This window comes from Chinchilla lanigera, unplaced genomic scaffold (assembly GCF_000276665.1).
Source record: "Chinchilla lanigera isolate Chin_1 unplaced genomic scaffold, ChiLan1.0 scaffold00011, whole genome shotgun sequence".
In the NCBI taxonomy this organism is placed as follows: domain Eukaryota; kingdom Metazoa; phylum Chordata; class Mammalia; order Rodentia; family Chinchillidae; genus Chinchilla; species Chinchilla lanigera.
Genome location: NW_004955412.1, coordinates 13,681,411 through 13,700,158, shown reverse-complemented (window position 1 = coordinate 13,700,158; position 18,748 = coordinate 13,681,411). Strand labels below are relative to the sequence as shown.

Sequence of the window (18,748 nt, the reverse complement as noted above, 5' to 3'; positions counted from 1 at the left end):
AAATTTAACGTAGTTATCCTAACAAGAGTCATGCACGTTTGTAAAAGGCTTTCCAGTTTCCAATGCATTTCCTATATGTTTTCTCATTCATTGCCAAGCTCATTTGAGGGAAAGGGGAGAAGAATGTGCAGGAGACCCTCCGTTACACAGCGGCTAAAGCAAGAGTTACCACGAATTCCTTCCTAGGATTGTCATACTATGTTGAGGTCAGCTCCACCGAGAGGAAAACCAGAGAGAAAACCGATGAAATTTCAGCAGGATCTTACATGTCTTTTAGCGCTGCCTGCATCGACATTAAAATGTGTAATACCAAGCTTCCCCGGGAGCTCGCCTAGGTGAGAAGTCCCAGCGAGGGCGCTACCTTTCTTTCCTGCTTCCTCTGTGTCTCCATGACGCGCAGGCGCTCCATGAGGCTGGCGATGCCCTGCTCCAAGCTGTCGATGGTGTGGTGCTGAGGGTCGTGGCCGCTGAAGCTGTTGCGAAGGCTGCGCAGAGCATCCCGGACAAGCTGCAGGTCGCTGGTCTGCGGGCAAGAGTGAGGTGCTGCCTGCACGGCACAGCGCACTACTACAAGCCAAGTCCCGACCAACGGGCTTAAACAGATGAAGCAGAGCCGTTTCTAGAACAGGTCCTTTTATTTTTGTGGGGGAAATTTTTTCTCCTCAGAAGCAGGCCTATACTTAGTCTACTAATTCTTTTATTTTTTTTAATTTTTTTGGTAATGATCATTATTCTTTAAAAAATGTATTTATTTATTATTATTATTCTTGGGTTTTTTTTTTTATGTATGTGGCGCTGGGGATCGAACGCAGGGGGCCTTGTGCATGCAAGGCAAGAGCTCTACAACTGAGCCACATCCCCAGCCCCACTAACTCTTTATTTTGTTTGTTTGTTTGTTTTTGGTTTTTTTTGGTACCGGGAATCGAACTCACGACCTCATGCTTGCCAGGCAGGCGCTGTGCCACTGAGCCAAATCCCCAGCGCCACTAATTCTTTTAAATGGGTAGTGCCTCACATCTTTATATACCTCACAGATGCAAGAATTAGGGGGCTGAGCCTGGCACGGTGATGAATGTTTATATTCCCAGCTACTTAGGAGGCTGAGGCAGGAGGATTCTGAGTTCAAGAATCAAGTTGCCAGCCTGGGCAACTTAGCAAGACCTAATCTTAAAATAAAATTTTAAAAAGAGCTGGAGATATAGCTCAGTGATACAGCATTCTCCTAGCACATGGAGGGCTTGGGTTCAATTTCCAATATAGAAGGAAGGAAAGAAGGAAGGAATGAAGGAAGAGAAAGAGAGAGAGAGAAAGAGAGAAAGAGAGAAAGAGAGAGAGAAAGAGAGAGAGAAAGAAAGAAAGAAAGAAAAAAAGAAAGAAAGAAAGAAAGAAAGAAAGAAAGAAAGAAAGAAAGAAAGAAAGAAAGAAAGAGGGAGAAAGAAGGAAATTCAGACCCTGGACTATAAAACGGCTGGGTCCACTGCTGACAGCAGGGCACTGCTCTGGTTTCAGCTAGAAGTGGCAGACCTGCGCTCTAATCCTGGGAACCTACCCCTCTGTGAGTGACGGAAGCAGCTCCTTTCCCTGCCGTTGGAATGAGAAAGCCGTTGCTTTGAGAGTTGTAACTGCTATAGTTGGTTCCCTATAATAGCAAGAAGAGATGTGCTTGTTAAAGGGAGAATTCTGAACCAAGCTGTCCTGCTGTACTTTTCTCGCTTCTTGACATTATTATTACCATCATTATTATTATTATTGTGTTTTTGAGACAGGATCTTGCTATTTAGCTCAGACTGGCCTTAAACTCGCTCTGTAACCCAGGCTGGCCTCACCATGATCCTCCTACCTCAGCTTCCCAAGTGCTAGGGTTCCAGGTGTGCACTACCACACCTGGCTGAGTACATACTTCATTTGCTTCATGTTTCTATTAACATGCAAACTTCTCAGGTGCAGACAGTTCTCCTCTCATGCACTGCTGTACCACTGCTGCATGTGACGGTTAGTAGGGATTATGAATGAAGAATGAATGAAATGAAAGCCTCAGCCTCGGGGCCCCCAAGGTACCCCTCAGTCACAGCCACTGGGGGATGTCAGAAGGCTGCTCTCGCAACCCCTGGCATTGCTTCATAATGAACAACGATTAATTTTTTTGTTTACATTGGCATTATTCCCATCTTCAGGTCATACGACGTGGACCAGGTAAAGCTAGAATTTGAAATCAGATTTCCTTGTCCTGGAACCTGTACTTCTCACCCTACATCCTCTTCACAAGCCACCCTGTGGCCTTGGTTCAGCTCTGTGTAAAAAACAGAATCTACCTCTTCATCTCCTAATGTGGAAGGGAGCACCAAAACTCCAGGTTACCTCCTCTGCCTCTCTTTTCATACAGTGAGCCAAAAGCACGTCTCTGTGTTCTAGCTCCCATTCTAGATCCACCTGCAACACAGAAATTAAATGAGAAGAACGTTTCTTCAGGTCAGAGGGGCCGGAAAGTCAGCGGCTGAGCATGGGGCGACCTGCTGGTGACTGGCATCTGAGAGCTTCCAGAGTGCTTCTTCCAACTTGGCCTGGTGCTGCTGAAGAAGGCGATCCTTCTGCCCCAGCTCTTTCTGCAAGGGAGACAGAGCTTTCAGATGTGTAGCAAAAGCAGGGACACCGAACGGCTTGCCATTTGCAAATGTGATTTCTACTCAAGTGAAGCCGAGCCTCAAAGGCACAGGCTGTTCCTCAAACCATAGCAGGAAGACCTGACACACATAACAGTCTCATACAGTACAAAGAGTTCTTGGAAGGGTAAAGCGGAAAGAACTATTTGTAGAGGACGACTATGTGTCTTCAGTACGAGTTAGGTAACCCTAGTACTGAAATCCCCAGGCTCCTTGTTCTGTTCTGCTTTTCCCAGCTGTGCCATCTATTCTTCAAGGGTAGTGGATCAAGAGTCATAAAAAGAGATTTCTTTCCAGCAAACAAGGATGAAATTAGAGAAGCCACAGTAACAATGGGCTGTTCATAAAAGGTCTCACGGAAGTCATTTCCGAAACAATACTCATTCTTACTTTATACTCTCCCAGGAGCCGGTTCCTGTCATCCAGCTTCCTCTGCAGATCCACCTGCAAGGGTGAGAAAGGCTTCGCTGGCACGGAGGTGCTGTACACCGACCCTCACGGTAACGGGAGCTAATGCTGCCACTTTAACTGTGCAGGGACGGCACGGCTGTGATAAAAACACAGAGCCGCTCTCCATCTCTTTGTAAGCCCATCAGACTGTAAAAGAACTATTTAGCCTCAGCGTGCTCGAACTTGAAGGAGCTAAGGACCTTCCTTTCCAGCATGTTATGGGCGTTCACCTAGACATGGAAATGCATCTGATGGAGGATATGAATAATTGTAGACCCTGAGGGCAGGAATCCCAGAAGCAAGACAAGAGAGCTAAGGATGGCAGATCCAACAGAACTAAGGTATCGTCCTGTTTGGCTGTGGGGCCCGCTGAGGTTACAGTCCACGCGTTTAACTCACATTCTGGTTGTGGAGCTCATCTTTGTCCATAGTCGCTCTCAGTAGTTCTTGTTTGAGCTGAAGAACAGACATGTCCTGCTGAGTCAGTCTCTGCTGCAAGGCATCCTGGGAAAGGAAGCATATAATTATTGCAGTCTCAATCAATCAGCCAGATATTATTAAAAGTTACTAAACGCTTTACTGTGTATTAGTTCTGGCAAACCGGGAAACAAAAGGAGTAAAAGAATCTCACAAGGAGCTGAGCAGGGATTTTCTGTCCCCCTCTGGGACCATAGCAACTAAAGGAAAACCCTATCCATTTTCCTACCACGCAGAGAAAACCTGATTTTTTCCTCTAGCTGCTATTTGTCCCTCCCCTGTACCTCACTCCTGATAGCACTGTGCCTAGTCAGAGAATGAGTGATCTGGGGTCAGACAGACCTAGATTCCAACTACCAGTCTGCCACTTCCTACTTTGGTGACACTCACCTTTGACAACACACTCGTTCCTCCCAGACTGGCCTGCTCCTCTGCATCTGGGCATATAAGTACTCCATGTAGTGCAGCTCTTTTTCCTTCTATCTCTGTGCCCAGTCAGCACTTTCTAGAGAGATGGCTCTATCCCCGCTCCCTGGACTGCTCAGAAGGAATCCCCGGAGTCACTCCCACTCTGGCTGCCAGAGTCATGCTGCAGCCCTGCTTCCATTGGCTTCCAATGCCTGGTCTGGACCAGGACTGCAAGGGATTATATTCTCTTTGCTGAGAAGTATTCTTGGAGTGATGGTACCGTGTCTCAACTTCCTAAGATCTTACCAGCTTTAAGCTATCTTTTCCTCAGCTTGGACCCTCTTGTTTCCTACTATGCCTAAGACAAGGTAGGCAGGCTATACATACTGAAGCTGTCATACATTCCTCTAACAGTGACTTCAAATAGAACTCACGGGCTGGAGCTATGGTCCAGCATGTTTATATAGATTGCAATCTTCACAGACTGCAAAGAAATAGTGTAAGCTACAGGGAATGTGGGAGCCCATTCTTAATTATGCTGCCTTCCAGGACAGTACGTGACAGCGGCAGTCTAAGATGTCCCTGGAATCAGTATTTTAGAGGATAATTTCCAAAATGCACCCCATGGGATGTTAGAGCGACTATGGACAAAGATGAGCTCCACAACCAGACGGTGAGATAAACGCGTGGACTCTAACCTCAGGCCACTGTCTTCATAATGCATCATACAAGTAATTTGTAATTACTGTAAAGGAAATGGAATTTTTTATGTGCGGTACTGGGTAATGAACCCAGAACCTGAAGCATGCTGGACAAAAGGTACTTCTGTGACTAACAGTTCTAAAGTTTTTAAGGCCAACCTTCGTATGATAGAATAGACTCTGGAAAAGTATTGCTGAGTTACACTCTAGGCTTGTCATGAATGGACGTGCAGGGAAGAAGAAAAGTGCAATGGCTTTTCTACTTCTAGGTATTTATTGAGCAGACACAATCGTACCTGGGGGAAGCAACATACAATCAAGGTGCTTAGCTAGATCACGGTACTAGCAAAAGATGGGAAAGAACTTAAAACACCACCAATGGGAGACGGATTACATACATTATCATATATATGGAATATTTTGTAGCTCTATGAAGACCTAGGAAGGCCTTTATGAAACTGAATGATCTCCAAGCTACACTGCTAAGAGATAAAAGTAAGGTGTCAAGCTGTATTCACAGTCTTTTTATAATTGGGTAAAGAAGTGGATTATTACTAACTATTCCAAAACTAAGTAAACTACAATCTAAACAAAAGAGAATGGAAGTGATCCCACCATAGAAGCACCATGAGTCACAATGACCAGACATAAGCCTCAGCGAAGCAGATCTGCCCCCCACGTCTCTCTTCTTGCCCACCAAGCCCTTTTTTTTTTTTTTTTTTTTTTTTTGCCTTTTTGAGACAGGGTCTCGCTATTCAGTTCAGGCTGGCCTTGAGCTCACTTTGTAGCCCAAGCTGGTCTCGAACTCGCAACGATCCTCCTGCCTCAGCCTCCCAAGTGCTGGGATTACAGGCGTGCACCACCACGCCCGGCTCCAAGCCCTTTCTTGATCAGCAGCACAGAGCCTGCTAGAAGACCCCTAGCACCTCCCGGTGATCTTCCTAGAACCCAACTCTCCCCACTCACCCACAGACTACTTTACCTTACAAAGACTTTAAAGAATGAAATATCTTCCTTTTTACCTTTATCCCCTGTAAATTTCTGGCTTCTTGTTTACATTTCAGCAGTTCTTTCTGCAAACCAAATATAGTTAGGTCAGATGGTGGCATCTGGTTGCTTCAGAAGCATTACCTCATTCTGTCAGCACGAAGACAAAACCCAGTTAACTATTCCATGAAAGACTAACTCTCTACATAGGCAGGAAGCAGATGTGGCCCAGTAAGCAGAAAGCAGGACCCAGGGAAACAAGCACAGGCCCATTCTGTTCTTCTCTGAGGCACCCTGCCCAGCTGTCCAGGGAGAGAAGAGCTTTGCCAAAGAGGACGCTGCATACATAGGCTCTCTACAGTCAGCGATCCTCCCCAACAGGAAAACCTAACCTTGGTCATCTAACGCCTTCTCACTGAAATGTATATCTACATGTGCCTACCCCAGTGTCAGAGCATCATTATCTCAGCTTTAGTGTTCAGCAAAGGGTTGGAAGGCTTTGATTCTCCCAGGGACTGTTGTTCTTTGTGGACCAAACAAAACCCCATTTGGTCTAGTTGTGAAACACTGGGTAATTTTCCTTTACAACAAATTAATTCTGTCTATGATTGTCACTAAAAAGGAGATTCTCACCCAGATTCCACTCTTTTCATAATGCATCACACAAGTAATTTGTAATTAATGTAAAGGAAATGGAGCCGGGCATGGTGGTGCACACCTGTAATCCCAGCACCGGGGAGGCTGAGGCAGGAGGACTGCTGTGAGTTCGAGGCCAGCCTAGGCTACAAAGTGAGCTCAACACTAGCCTGAACTGCATAGGAAGACTCTGTCTCAAAAAGAAAAAAAAAAGGAAATGGACTTTTTTATGTGCAGTACTGGGTAATGAACCTAGAACCTGATTCATGCTGGGCAAGTGCAACATCCTGCTCTTTTTATTTATTTATTTTTGTTTGTTTTTGAGAGAGGGCCTCACGATGGCCTTGAACTCACTATGTAGCAAGGGCTGGCCTCAAACTCACTTTTTACTTTATTTTGATGCAAGGTCTCACTAAGTTGCACAAGCAGGCTTTGAACTTTTGATCCTCCTGCCTCATCCTCCAGAGTAGCTAAGATTACAGATGTGTGTCATTACTCCCACCTTTGAAAGCAGGATTTTTAATCTGGACTGCAGAGATGGGCTCAAAAGTTACTGTACTAGGACTGAGGTTATAGCTCGGTGGTAGAATGCTTGCCTGGATATGCAAGGCTCAAGGTTTAACTCCCAATACCACAAAGAAACAAAGTTAATTCTATTAAAAACTCAGGCTCTATGTGTGCATATTACTGCAGAAAGGGTTAATGCTTTAATCATACATCAATGACTCAAAAAATTTAAAACCCTGACCTAGGAGAATTCTGGGAGCTACTCATAAAAAAGACTACTCTAAGATCCACTTTTTCTTTTTTCTTTCTTTCCTCTCTCTCTCTTTCTCTCTCCCTCTTTCTTTTTTTTTTTTGAGATAGGGTCTTACTTTGTAGTTTAGGCTGACTTTGAATGCACTATGTAGTCTAGGTTGGCCTTGAGCTCCTGGCAATCCTCCTGCCTCAGCCTCTGAAGTGTGCTGGATTTACAGATGTGCACCACCATGTCCAGCTTTAGTTTTTCTTTTTTAATTAAATATTTCAAACATGTAGAAAGGTATGACTAATAATAGATGTTGGTTACTCACTGTCAAGATTAAAAAGGTGCTCCTTTTTTGTAGGTGCTCCTTTTTTGACATTTTGTATGCATCTCTCTCTCTCCATTGAGGACATGAGACAGATTCAGCGAATGCTCCAATTCTGCATTCCTTTTCTTCCCCCAAGAATTGTTCTGAACTTGGGTACATAACATTCCCATATTTTTTTTTCAGTTAGTGAAATGTACATGTTGTGACATACCTTGAGGTCTTGATTTTCCTCCATACTCTGATCCAGACGACTCTGGATTATGATCTGAATATAAAACAAAAAGAGATGCTAGGCACCTATGCTATGAAATTCCATTAGTCAACAAATTGTTTATTGAGCACCTACTAGATTCCAACTCTATATTGTGGATACAGAGAAAAGGAAACAGTCCCTGCCCTTGGATGGAGGCGGGCACCCAAAGTTCATCAAGTAGAGCAACGTGGCCAAAGCTTAAAATAAAGATGTGCATGCTGGGGCTGGCGATTTAGCTCAGTGGCACAGAGCTTGCCTGGAAAGCGCAAGGTCGTGAGTTCGATTCCCGGTACCGGAAAAAAATTTTTAAAAAGATGTGCATGCTGGAAGCTGGTGGTGTGCTAACAGGAAGACGAGATGTCAAGACTGGAAAGGAAAATGGGGCAGATCATGAAGGGTGGGGAAGGCAGTGGGGATGTCATGGAGAGTCTTCTGCGGAGGTATCACAGAATGATGTTTGCCTTTAAGGTAAATTAGTATTCTTGACATTTTATACAAAAAGAAATCAGAGAGGGATAGAAAACGAATCAGGAAAACCAGCTAGAAGGCTCACAGAAGGCCAAACAAAGCCCTGAATCAAAGTGGCTGCTGTGAGAATGGAGAAAAGTAGACGAAAGATTCAAGGATGATGCCTGGGTTTCTGCCTGGGGCCTTAGGGTGAATGAATTTCTGGTGGTTGGGTAGTGGTTAAAAAAAAAAAAAAAGAGCCAAAGTTAGGACTCATGGGAGTTGAGATCCTCACGGGACATACAAATGGAGATCATCAGCATGTTGCATATACAAATCTAGAATGCCACAGAGAGATCTGAGCTGGAAATATATATGTATATCTGAGAAGCAGGGGCCAACGGTAACGACATGGACACAGGGAGCACTGCCCAGGTGAGAGATGAGGCGGGTGAGGGCCCAGGATGGAATGTGGAGGAAGATCGTCACTTACGACGCTGGCAGGAAAGGGGACCTGGACATAAACTGCATGAGGGTGGGGTCTTAGGTCTGTTTTGTCACTGTTGTGAAACAGTACCTGCCAGAGTGAGCACACAAGAAACACTTGCTGACCAAAGAGAAAGAGTCTAAACAATGCCTGATTAAAATACAGGCAACTGAAATGAATAGGCGCTTCTTAAAAGAAGAACCACAAATGGCCAACGAGTACTTGGAAAAAATGTTCAACATCTTTAGTCACTAGGGAAATGCAAATCAAAACAACTTTGAGATGTCATCATATCTCAGAATGGCTGTCATCAAGAATGCAAAAACCTAGTGCTGGTGAGGAGGAGGAAGAGGGAAAATCCCTCCTACCCTGTTGGTAGGAATGTAAACTAGTACGGCCACTATAGATACCAGTGAAAGCCAGGCACGGTGGGGCCACATGTAATCCCAGCACTTAGGAGGCTGAGGCAGGAAGATCACCATCAGTTCTAGGTCAACCTGGGCCACATAGTGAGGTCAAGACCAACACGAACTATACAGTGAGACACTGTCACAAAAAACAAACAAACAAACAAACCCCAAAATAACCAAAAAAGAATCAGTAGGGAGATTCTATGAAACAACTAAAAGTAGAAATACCATTTGACCCAGATATACCTCTCTTGGGTATATTTCTGAAAGAATTAAAGACATCATACTAGGGTGATACACGCATGCCCACATTTATCACAGCACAGTTCACAATAGCTAAGCTTTGGAAGCAGCCTCGTTGCCTGTCAACGTCAGAATGACTAAAGAAAATGTGGTATAATATACACAATAGAATATTATTCAGCCATGGAAGAATGCAATTTCTGGAGGTGGTGGCGCAAACCTGTAATTCCCAAGATCTCCTCAAGCTCAAGGCCAGCCTGGGCTACACAATGAGTTCAGGCCAGCCTAAAGTACATAGCAGGATCTTGTCTTAAAAGGTGTGTGTATGAGTGAGAGAGAGAGAGAGAGAGAGAGAGAGGGACAGACGGAGAGAGGGAGAGAGGGAGAGAGGGAAAGAAAGAAAGAGAAAGAAAGTCATTTGTATGAAAAATACAGTGGCTGGGGATTTAGCTCAGTGGTACAGCGCCTGCCTGGCAAGCGCAAGGTTGTGAGTTCGATTCCCAGTACTGAAAAAAAAAAATCGTTTCTTCATTTAAAAAAAGAAAAAGAAAAATACAGTGGCACCTTGGTTCATAGACGCTTTTGTTTGCAATCAAATTGGTTTGGTAAAATTTTGTATTTGTTTGCAAACTCTACATTGGGTGACAAACACGACCACAGCCATCTTTAAACATGGCCATCTTTTCCAAAATCGTGAAACAAATTAAGTTCATGAACCAAGGGACCATTGTACATGGAACTTGAGACCATCATCATACTAAGCAAAATGAGCCAGACTCAGAAAGTTAAATATCACGTTGTCTTTTATAAGAAACCTAAAATATAAATAAATGGCATCTGTAAGAAAATGGATGCACATGAGACCCCGATGTTAAGTGAAATAAATCAGACTCATAAGCTTAAATATCACGTGATTTCTCTTATACGAGAAACCCAAAGGGTAAATAAATTGAGAAGCAAAACAGGGGCTGGGGATTTAGCTCAGCGGCAAAGCGCCTGCCTGGCAAGCGCAAGGTCGTGAGTTCGGTTCCCGGTACCAGAGAAACAAACAAACAAAAAAAAGAAAAGCAAAACAAAAGACAGCTCATAGGAAACAGGGAGAGACATCTTTTGCAAAAGCGAAGGGGACCGAGAGTTGCAAGGAGGGAGGGGGGAAGGAAATGAAGAAAGAGTTAGGTAAGGTACACATACCAACGCCGTACAATGAATGTAACCACTATGTACTGCAAATATGTACTAATAAACACAAAAACTTAAAGTAAAAAGTAAATAAAATAAAGGAGAGACAATAGGAAACTAGTAGGTAGACTCTCAGAAGTAGGGAGGGACCTGGGAAGGAGGGATGGAGGGGAGAGGAAGGGTTTGAAAATGACCAAGCTATGATACACGCATATACCAATTCCGCAAAATGAACATCAGCATGCCGTATGGCAGACGTTCTAATAATAACAATTTTAAAAAGACAAAAGCAACAAAGATCTGGGGTCAAGAAAGTGCATTTCAAGAAGTCACGGTCAGTAGAGTCAAATGCTAAAACTAAGTGAAATACCTAAAGCAGATTTAGTGTCTCATCACAGAAGGTGGAGCTTACCAGCTGCTCCTCGGGATTGACTCCGGGTTCGCAGAGGGCCAGAGGCCTGTCCTGTTCATCTTCAGGTAAGGATCCATTGAGCAGTAAGGCCTGAATAACCACAAAGGCAGAGAGAAACTTCACTCCCTGTGAGATGACTTGCTGCAGAGTTGGGCTTGGTAAATTCAATGCAAATTAAAATCACAACCTGGAAAGCAGTGCAGAATTATCCTAGCTTAGTTGGGCATGATGGTGCATGCCTGTAATCCCAGCACTCTGGAGGCTGAGGCAGGAGGACTGCTACAAGTTCGAGGCCAGCTTGAGCTACATAGTAAGTTCAAGAACAGCTTAAACTACATAGCAAGAATCTGTCTCAAACAAACAAAAATACTGACTTAGAAAAGTGTATTATATGTGATAGTTTCTTTGTTTGCTTTTGTTCTTGTTTTATGGTAGTCGGCATGGAACTCAGGGCCTTGCATATTGTAGGTAGTCACTGTATCACTGACTTATACCCTGAGTCTCAGAAAAATTATAATGAATTATTTGAAATATACTGAGAGCACTGACTTGGGATGGTTTTTGCTTTTTATATAATAATTTTTTTTTTTTTTGGGGGGTCTTTTTGAGACAGGGTTTTGCTGTGCAGTTCAGGCTGGCCTTGCACTCACTTTGTAGCCAAGGCTGGCCTCAAACTCACAGTAATCCTCCTGCCTCAGCCTCCCGAGTGCTGGGATTACAGGCATGCACTATCATGCCTGGCTCTTTATTTAATGATTTTGCAGTTTTACTCTCTGTGGTAATTTGGGTAGAACAATAAAAACATCATCTTTCAAAGACATTCTCATTCATTTCAACTCCAGACTCTGTTTTCGTCAGAGTATTAGTGGGTCTTGAAGGAGCAAGGCAGATTTACCTTGAAGCTAAGGAAACTCCAGCTTGAACCCACTGTCTACACTTCCTCTCCCAAGACCATCTGTCTCATACTGCTTGGGCTTTGTAATCTTATTCTTAAAGAAAGAACCCCCTAAACTGTATACTTTGGGATCCCCAAAACTTGGATCTGTCCTTGCAGGTAGGTAGCATGAGACCTATCAGGTCAGCGAAAGACTGAAAAATGTGTGTCCCATTCAATTCGAGATAAGAATTGCGGAGGTTAAATCCCATTTCAATAAATAAAACACAAACACTTTATAAATATTAATAAAGAATATTTTAAAGCCAGGCATGGCGCATGCCTGAAATTCCAGCAATCTGGGAGGCTGAAGCAGGAGGATCACAAGTTCAAGTCCAGCATGAGCAACTTGGTGAGATCCTGTCTCAAAATTAAAATTTTTGTTTGTTTTTTTGAGACAGGGTCTCACTACATCGTCCAGGGTAGCCTGGAACTCCCTCTGTAGCCTAGGCCAGCCTCAAACTCACAGTGATCTTCCTGCCTCAGCTTCCCTGGTGCTGGGATTACAGGCATGTGCCACCATGCCCGGCTCCTTCAAAATAAAAATTTTAAAAGGGGCTAGAGATGTAGCTCAGTGCAAAAGCCCTGGGTTCAATCCCCAACCCCTTAAAAAGAAAAATGCAGCCAATAGTTCATCTACTGAGCACTAATAATAATTTTAGCAAATTAAATGAATCTCATTATCCCATAGAGTCATGGATAGAGGTACAGACAAGTACGTGATGCTACCGAGCTGCAGGAAGCTAAGGGAGAGCAAGTTTACAGACGCGACTCAAATGGCAAACTGTTGAACAAACCCTAACCGAGGCATAATGATGAGTCAGGAATCCTGCCTTGGGCCCCGCAAGCAACTTGTTCATGACTGAAAGAGTTAAGAAGCCCAGTGGATGCTGAGTCCTTTTGTATTCCACAATAGAACTGAATTCTCATTGTGATCATGTGGCTGTGAATCAAAGCTCCTCTTTGTCGGGAACAGAGAGATGCTAACTTTCTGCCTGTCAATTTTCTTTTCTGTTTCATCTGCCATCAAATATCTCCCAGACCAAGAAATATAAACCAAACTAGAGCTAAGCTGATGCATAATAAAAGTTCATACAATGCAAATTTCCCTGCAAAAAAAAAAAAAAAAAAACCTGGTTGGGTGCAATCCCAAGGTTTTCTATGGAATTTTCCTATTAAAACACAGGTAAAAAAGAATCCATTAAGGTATTCTTCAATGAAGAGGAAGAAAAGAGATCTCAAAGGCTTCACAAGCCATTTATTTATTTTTAAAATATAGAGCAAGTGGGGGGGACCACAACTTTCTTTGGGAATGTTTAGACAGTAAACATTCCTCAACCCTGCGCAGCTCCTACAGCATACATTATGCAAATTATCTTCCCACTGCACCAATCGCCTTTCTTCTTTAGGAACCCTTTGTGTCCCCACCCTGTTGCTGGCTGGCTGGGAGCACGCCCTCCATCGCCTACCGCTGCCAGAACCACACACATAATGTGGGCTTTGTTTACGTGTCCATAAATATTTCACAATTCCAAAGCCGTGCAGTTCCCAGCACAAACAGAAAGGAATATTCCTAGGCAATTTCAGGGTCATCAGCGCACTACAAGGATGTCCCAAACAGAGCCGGTCACACAAAGACACTGGATTGAGGGGGTCATTTAGGATGGGAACTGTGTCAAGGGGTTAGCTAGTCTCTGAGGCAATTCGCTGAGCTGACAATGCAGGTACAGGCAGACCAGAGGGGATCTGCTGCTCAGGAAAAACCTCTTTCACCTGACCATTATGCCCCGGCAACCACGTGCAAATACGTTAAGTGTGAGCTAAATCATTAGCTAGACTCAAATGGAAACCCGGCGGCACTACTGGCTCTTCCACCTTTCCTGCTGGAGGATTCCTGGAAGAAAATTCCCGACTATTCAGTGCTATTCTTCACTGAAAGCTGCAGTTGCCAGGTCTGCAACAAGAGAAAGGAGAGAAACCTACCTGAGAAGCAAAGTCAGAGCATGGGTTGGACAGGCGGTGGTAATGGCTCCTAAGCTAGCAGAAATCCCGACAGCTGTGCTACAAACAGCCCACAAAGTCCACTTAAAGCACACATGTGAAGAATTGTTGCTCTTTGTGTATTACCCGAATTCCCCATTCAACTCTGGTCTCATACAAAAATAAAAGCAGGTTTTTTTCAATTGATAACAGTGATGAAAATGATCAGTTGGTACATAAGGATAAACTACAAGGGAGAGAGCTACCTGTAGTCCCGATATCATTTTCTTTGCTTCCTCCATTTCTTTTTCTAAATGTTCTTGTTGTTCCAACAGCTGTTCTTCCCATGAGGTCTCCAGGTAGGTTCCAGGGCTCCCCGGCCGCCAGTCTCGGGATAATGGAGAGCCTGTGTCCTCTATAAAATGAAAGGTGGGGGTATAGTTCATGTTGAAGGAAGCCGATGTCCGGCAGAAAGCGCTCACAGAGTAGTTCAGAGGTTCAGGTCACCTGCTTTCTGAACCTGTCCTCACAGACACACTGGACTCTCCACCAGGGGGAGCTGTGGGGTATAACGAGCTGGAAGGTAACTCTGGCTCCAGGCTCAGGCACGCATGGGTCACTCTGTTAGGGAAATCTATCTTCCTAACCCCTTAAGAAGCCGTAGCCCCACCATCAGTCTTGGTATGGGGGACACACATTTTACTCTCAGTTCTCAAGACTGCTATTCCCAGAGCCCATTTTTGCCACGTACAAAGAAGAGAAACGTCGGATACAACAAAAACACATTCCTATTGGTTACTCTGGAGGTTTAGGGTGGAGACCCTAATTCAATACTCCTTGGACTGCTTTGAGTCACAACGGAATCCCTTTCACACAGGAAGCAAAAAGTTAAAAAGTATACTTACAAGACTGTTTAATATTCCTCTCTGGTTTGATTTCCCTACCTTTCAGACTTCTTTGCTCTGGTTTCTTTGCCTACCTTTATCCTAACTCTCCATACTGTCGTTTGAAATGCATTATGGAACACAAAGGATATCGACTCTTTTCAAATTTCTTCATAAGAGGAATATGATAATTCCTCCAGGCTGTGTCGAAAACTAAAAGAAGTAACTTATGGGCTGGGTGTAGCTCGGTGGCACAGTATTTGCTCAGCCCGCACAAGGCCCTGGGTTTAATCTTAGCACCACAAAACAAACAAACAAAAACATTATGTGCAGAGCCTAGAGGTACCTGGCTCTGAGCAGGCACTCAATAAATATTCCTTTCCTCCCTCCCTCAGGCACGTGGAGTTTGTGACTCAATAGCACGACTGATGTTGGTTTTAATGCCGAGGCTGAAGGGGAACCGAGTTCAGAAGAATTTAGTTTTTCTCCTGATGGCTTCAGTTTCATTACAGCACTCACGGGTGAGCGAAATTCAATCTAACTTTTGTGCTGATTCTCCCATGCTTCTGTTTATATGAGACAGATTAAGAAGTCTAAACAAAGGGAACTGTGTGCTGCAGCCCTCAGGCCAAGCCCACTGTGGACCTGCTCTCTCCCATATGTTCTCACACACATCTCAGTTCATAGTAATGTTCCTGGCCCCAATTTAAGTTGGGCAAGTACCCAAGTTATTTGTATAAGTCAGGATTAATAAAAACTGTTTATAGGAGGAAGGCTTCTAATTATCCCAAAGTCATTTTCTAATTCACAGGCAGCCAGCCGGGGAAAGGATTGTCTGTATGATTTTTGACAGCTAGGACACCAGGAAGGACACTCTGTAAGAGGATAACCACATTAATTGGCTCCAAGGCATTAGAGCACAGGCCATGGCGAGGAACAAGGCCGGGGAGATTAGAGACAAGTCGTCAGGACCTCTACATTCTTCTGCTGAGAGTCATTGCCTGAGCCAGCGAAGGCAGGGAGACAGACAGTACCTGTTCTGTTCTCTATTCCTTCTGAGGGAATAATCACAAAATCTGCCTTCTCCTCCACCTGGGTTATAATGGATTCACTCTTTGCACTGTGGATTGGACTGGGTGAAGTCAGGCTGTGATCAAAGAAAAAGGGAGAGAAACAAACATTATTTTACTTTCATAATTTATCTTAGAGATGTTCTTGCTCACCTTACTCCAAGTGCCACAATACCTAATCCACAGGAAGAACACATATCTGTTGAATGATGAACTTGAGTGAATTAAATCAATGTATGAATGAATAACAGTCCTACGAAGACTTCCACAGCAAAGCTGTCTTTAAGCATAATTGAGAAGAGAAATATCCGAAGAATAGGTAGTCCAGCATTTAAAGAAGTTTTGTTAGCCGGGCATGGTGGCGCACGCCTGTAATCCCAGCACTTGGGAGGCTGAGGCAGGAGGATCATTGTGAGTTCAAGACCAGCCTGGGCTACAAAGTGAGCTCAAGGCCACCCTGAACTGCATAGTGAGACCCTGTCTCAAAAAGACAAAAAAAATTTTTTTTGTTTTTTTCTTACCTCCCACTACCTCTACCACCACCTTCGCCAGGCCCATGTTCAGATAGTGGTACCACTATGTGTCTCTGAAGCTTTTGGATCTGGAAAGAAATCTTATTTCCGACACCCTGATCTCTAAAGATAAGCAGTACCACCAGAGTGACCACAGATCAGCACGAGGCTGCTCCAAAGGAAGGGACAGGGTGAGGGTAGTTCAGGGATAGAAACCACTAGTGTATAGTGTCAGACAGGGAGGAGGGACAGTAATCAACAGTTGAGCCAGAACACGATAAGGGTAATAGATCAAAAAGAGGACAGACCTGCTAGGGATAGTAAAGGTTTACTGGATTTACTCCCATCAGAAATTCATCTGTATTTTCTAGTTGTCATCAGAAACCTCTCAACAACTCGTAAGTTCTGATGTATTCACTAGTCTTGGGAGGAACTGTTCAGATTTTCAGGGAAGAATGACTTTGAATCTCTGGAACAACAGCAAATCAGTAGAACAAGGTGGGAACGTGGGCCTGCTGCTTTTCTGATAAGGACAAAGGAGTCTGAAGAGCCATTTCTCTTTGCTGATCTTGAGAACATCAGCAATGAGAGAATCTCAGGGGCTGTGGGGTCCGCAGACCTAGCCCCCCTCTTAGACATTCTTTCCAAATCCATCACCCGGACAACAGTGAGTGTCTAGGATTCACTGACCCACTTAATGTGCCCCTGAAGTCTCCCAGGCTAATCCTCACAACACCAATCAGGAGTTAACATTTCATCTTCTCAGAGACCAGCGAAGAGCAAGAGCCAAACCCAGTGGAAAGAGCCAGAGATTTCAAAACCTGTGAAGCAGCCTGAGAACGAATGTCTCATCCTCCTTGACATCCACAGTCGAAGAGCTTGGGTGGGAATGACCTCCATCAATACTCTGTTCTCTTCCTTCTTAGAAGTATGGGGGAAAATTAAGGTATTATGCTACTTCAAGCTAAGGAAAGTTGCTAAACCGTATTTATAGATCCGTAATTTAAACAGCTCAAAGAGACAAGAGGTGATAAGAAGTGGTATTCAGAAATGATGAGCGGTTTCTAGAACACTCTTATCCATCTTTAACCACTTAGGCAATCTGGCTTCCAGGCCAACATGAATCAGCTGCTGGAAAAGCTACTGTCTAAGGGTACTTTTTCATTTATAAGGAGAATAGATTTATGATCTCTCAGGCCTCAGCGTTTACCTCTTGCGGAAATGGGAATCTAGGTGCAGAAAGAAGCCTGTAACTATTGGCTCCTCTTCGAACAATAAGAGACATCAGCTCCTCAGCTGACAAGGTGCTCTGGATAACATGTGCCCATGCCTGCATTTGGCTGGACCACAGAAGCTACGAGCGAGACAAAGGTGGGGAGGGTGTCGCGTGAGCCCAGGATGCTGGAAAACTACTTTCCTAAAAGCACCGACGCATGCTCAGCTCCACCTCCTCCCTCCCAAGCGAGCTGTCTCCCATATAAGGGCAGAAGGAGGCGGATGTCTGGATAACCAGCCCGCTGGGGGAGTGGCAGGGCAGCCAAAGGAAAACAACATTTCTCTTTCTTGAATTGAGGCTGCCAGGGTGAGGCCACAGAGGTAAGCCCTGGAAACTAGATGGCCCAGTCCAAAGACTAAGGACCCGAGGGAGAAAAATCCTAAGGCACCGTGCTGCTTCCCCAAGTATCTCCAGGGAAAGGAAGGTGCGGTCAGTCCTCTGCCTCGGGGCAGAGAAAAGTATGTGAGTGCTAATTGATTCCCGGACTCGGGCCCCTCCCCTGACTCCTGTAAAAGCCCTGTTTTAAAAACAAATAATCCCACTCAAGCCATCAGAATCCTCTCTGAGGGCAAAGAACGACTGATGACTGATTACAAACCCGGTCGGACAGATACATTTCTTAATGGCCACAGGTCTAGGGCCTCTCCCGTCTTATCAGACAAGCTATCTCCCAGCAAAGATACTTCCAAATTACAGACCCCAATCATCATTTTTAAATGAGTAGTGCGCGACGAGGAAGAGTCCTGTCCCCTCCTGAAGTGCCCTCCCCCTAGCACAGACACCGAGCAGAAAGCCACCCCTTCTCCTCTTGCGGGCTCCATCCCTAAACCCACCGTGTTTTATAGTGATAATCCCTGACCGACATCCTGTCCAACCCAGCAGAGCGCCCCACGCATGCCGTCTGTCTCAGCATCCTCCCTCCAGGCCCGGCGCGGTCCCACCCAGGCCCCCACCTCCGAGCCAAAGTGGCTTCCGCTCACCATTTGACTTGCGTCCCTCCCATGGTCCCCTCGTGGCTCGGCTTCAGCAAGCCTGCTTCCCCTGGCGAGGTGGGAGGCTGAGAGTCACATGGCTGCCAATTTCGGGCATGTCTCCCCGCGGGGACCCGAAGCGCGACTCCCCGGACGAGCCCACCAGCAGGGAGGCTCGCCCCGATCGCCGGAGCAAGTCGGAAGCGCGGAGGCTGGCGTCTCGGGCCCCGAGCCGGGGGCGCTCCCGGGCGCGGGGCGCGCTGTCCCGCGGCTCAGACTCTGCGGCAGCCGGGCCTGG

General features: G+C 45.1%; 1 protein-coding gene across 8 annotated transcripts in view; it reads right to left on the bottom strand.

Moving 5' to 3' along the window:
• The window catches only part of Dixdc1 (DIX domain containing 1), a 73,234-nt gene that overhangs the window by 13,768 nt on the left and 40,718 nt on the right, over nucleotides 1-18,748 (bottom strand). For all 8 annotated transcript variants that reach the window (XM_005378089.1, XM_013511056.1, XM_013511058.1 and 5 more), the window contains 11 exons: nucleotides 15,656-15,768; nucleotides 14,004-14,152; nucleotides 10,824-10,913; nucleotides 7,604-7,657; nucleotides 5,719-5,769; nucleotides 3,510-3,614; nucleotides 3,051-3,104; nucleotides 2,511-2,603; nucleotides 2,359-2,430; nucleotides 1,550-1,639; nucleotides 362-523 (listed from right to left, as the gene is read on the bottom strand). In XM_005378089.1, coding sequence (XP_005378146.1) covers nucleotides 362-523; nucleotides 1,550-1,639; nucleotides 2,359-2,430; nucleotides 2,511-2,603; nucleotides 3,051-3,104; nucleotides 3,510-3,614; nucleotides 5,719-5,769; nucleotides 7,604-7,657; nucleotides 10,824-10,913; nucleotides 14,004-14,152; nucleotides 15,656-15,768 — 1,033 coding nt within the window. The remainder of the gene's footprint in view (nucleotides 1-361; nucleotides 524-1,549; nucleotides 1,640-2,358; nucleotides 2,431-2,510; nucleotides 2,604-3,050; nucleotides 3,105-3,509; nucleotides 3,615-5,718; nucleotides 5,770-7,603; nucleotides 7,658-10,823; nucleotides 10,914-14,003; nucleotides 14,153-15,655; nucleotides 15,769-18,748) is intronic.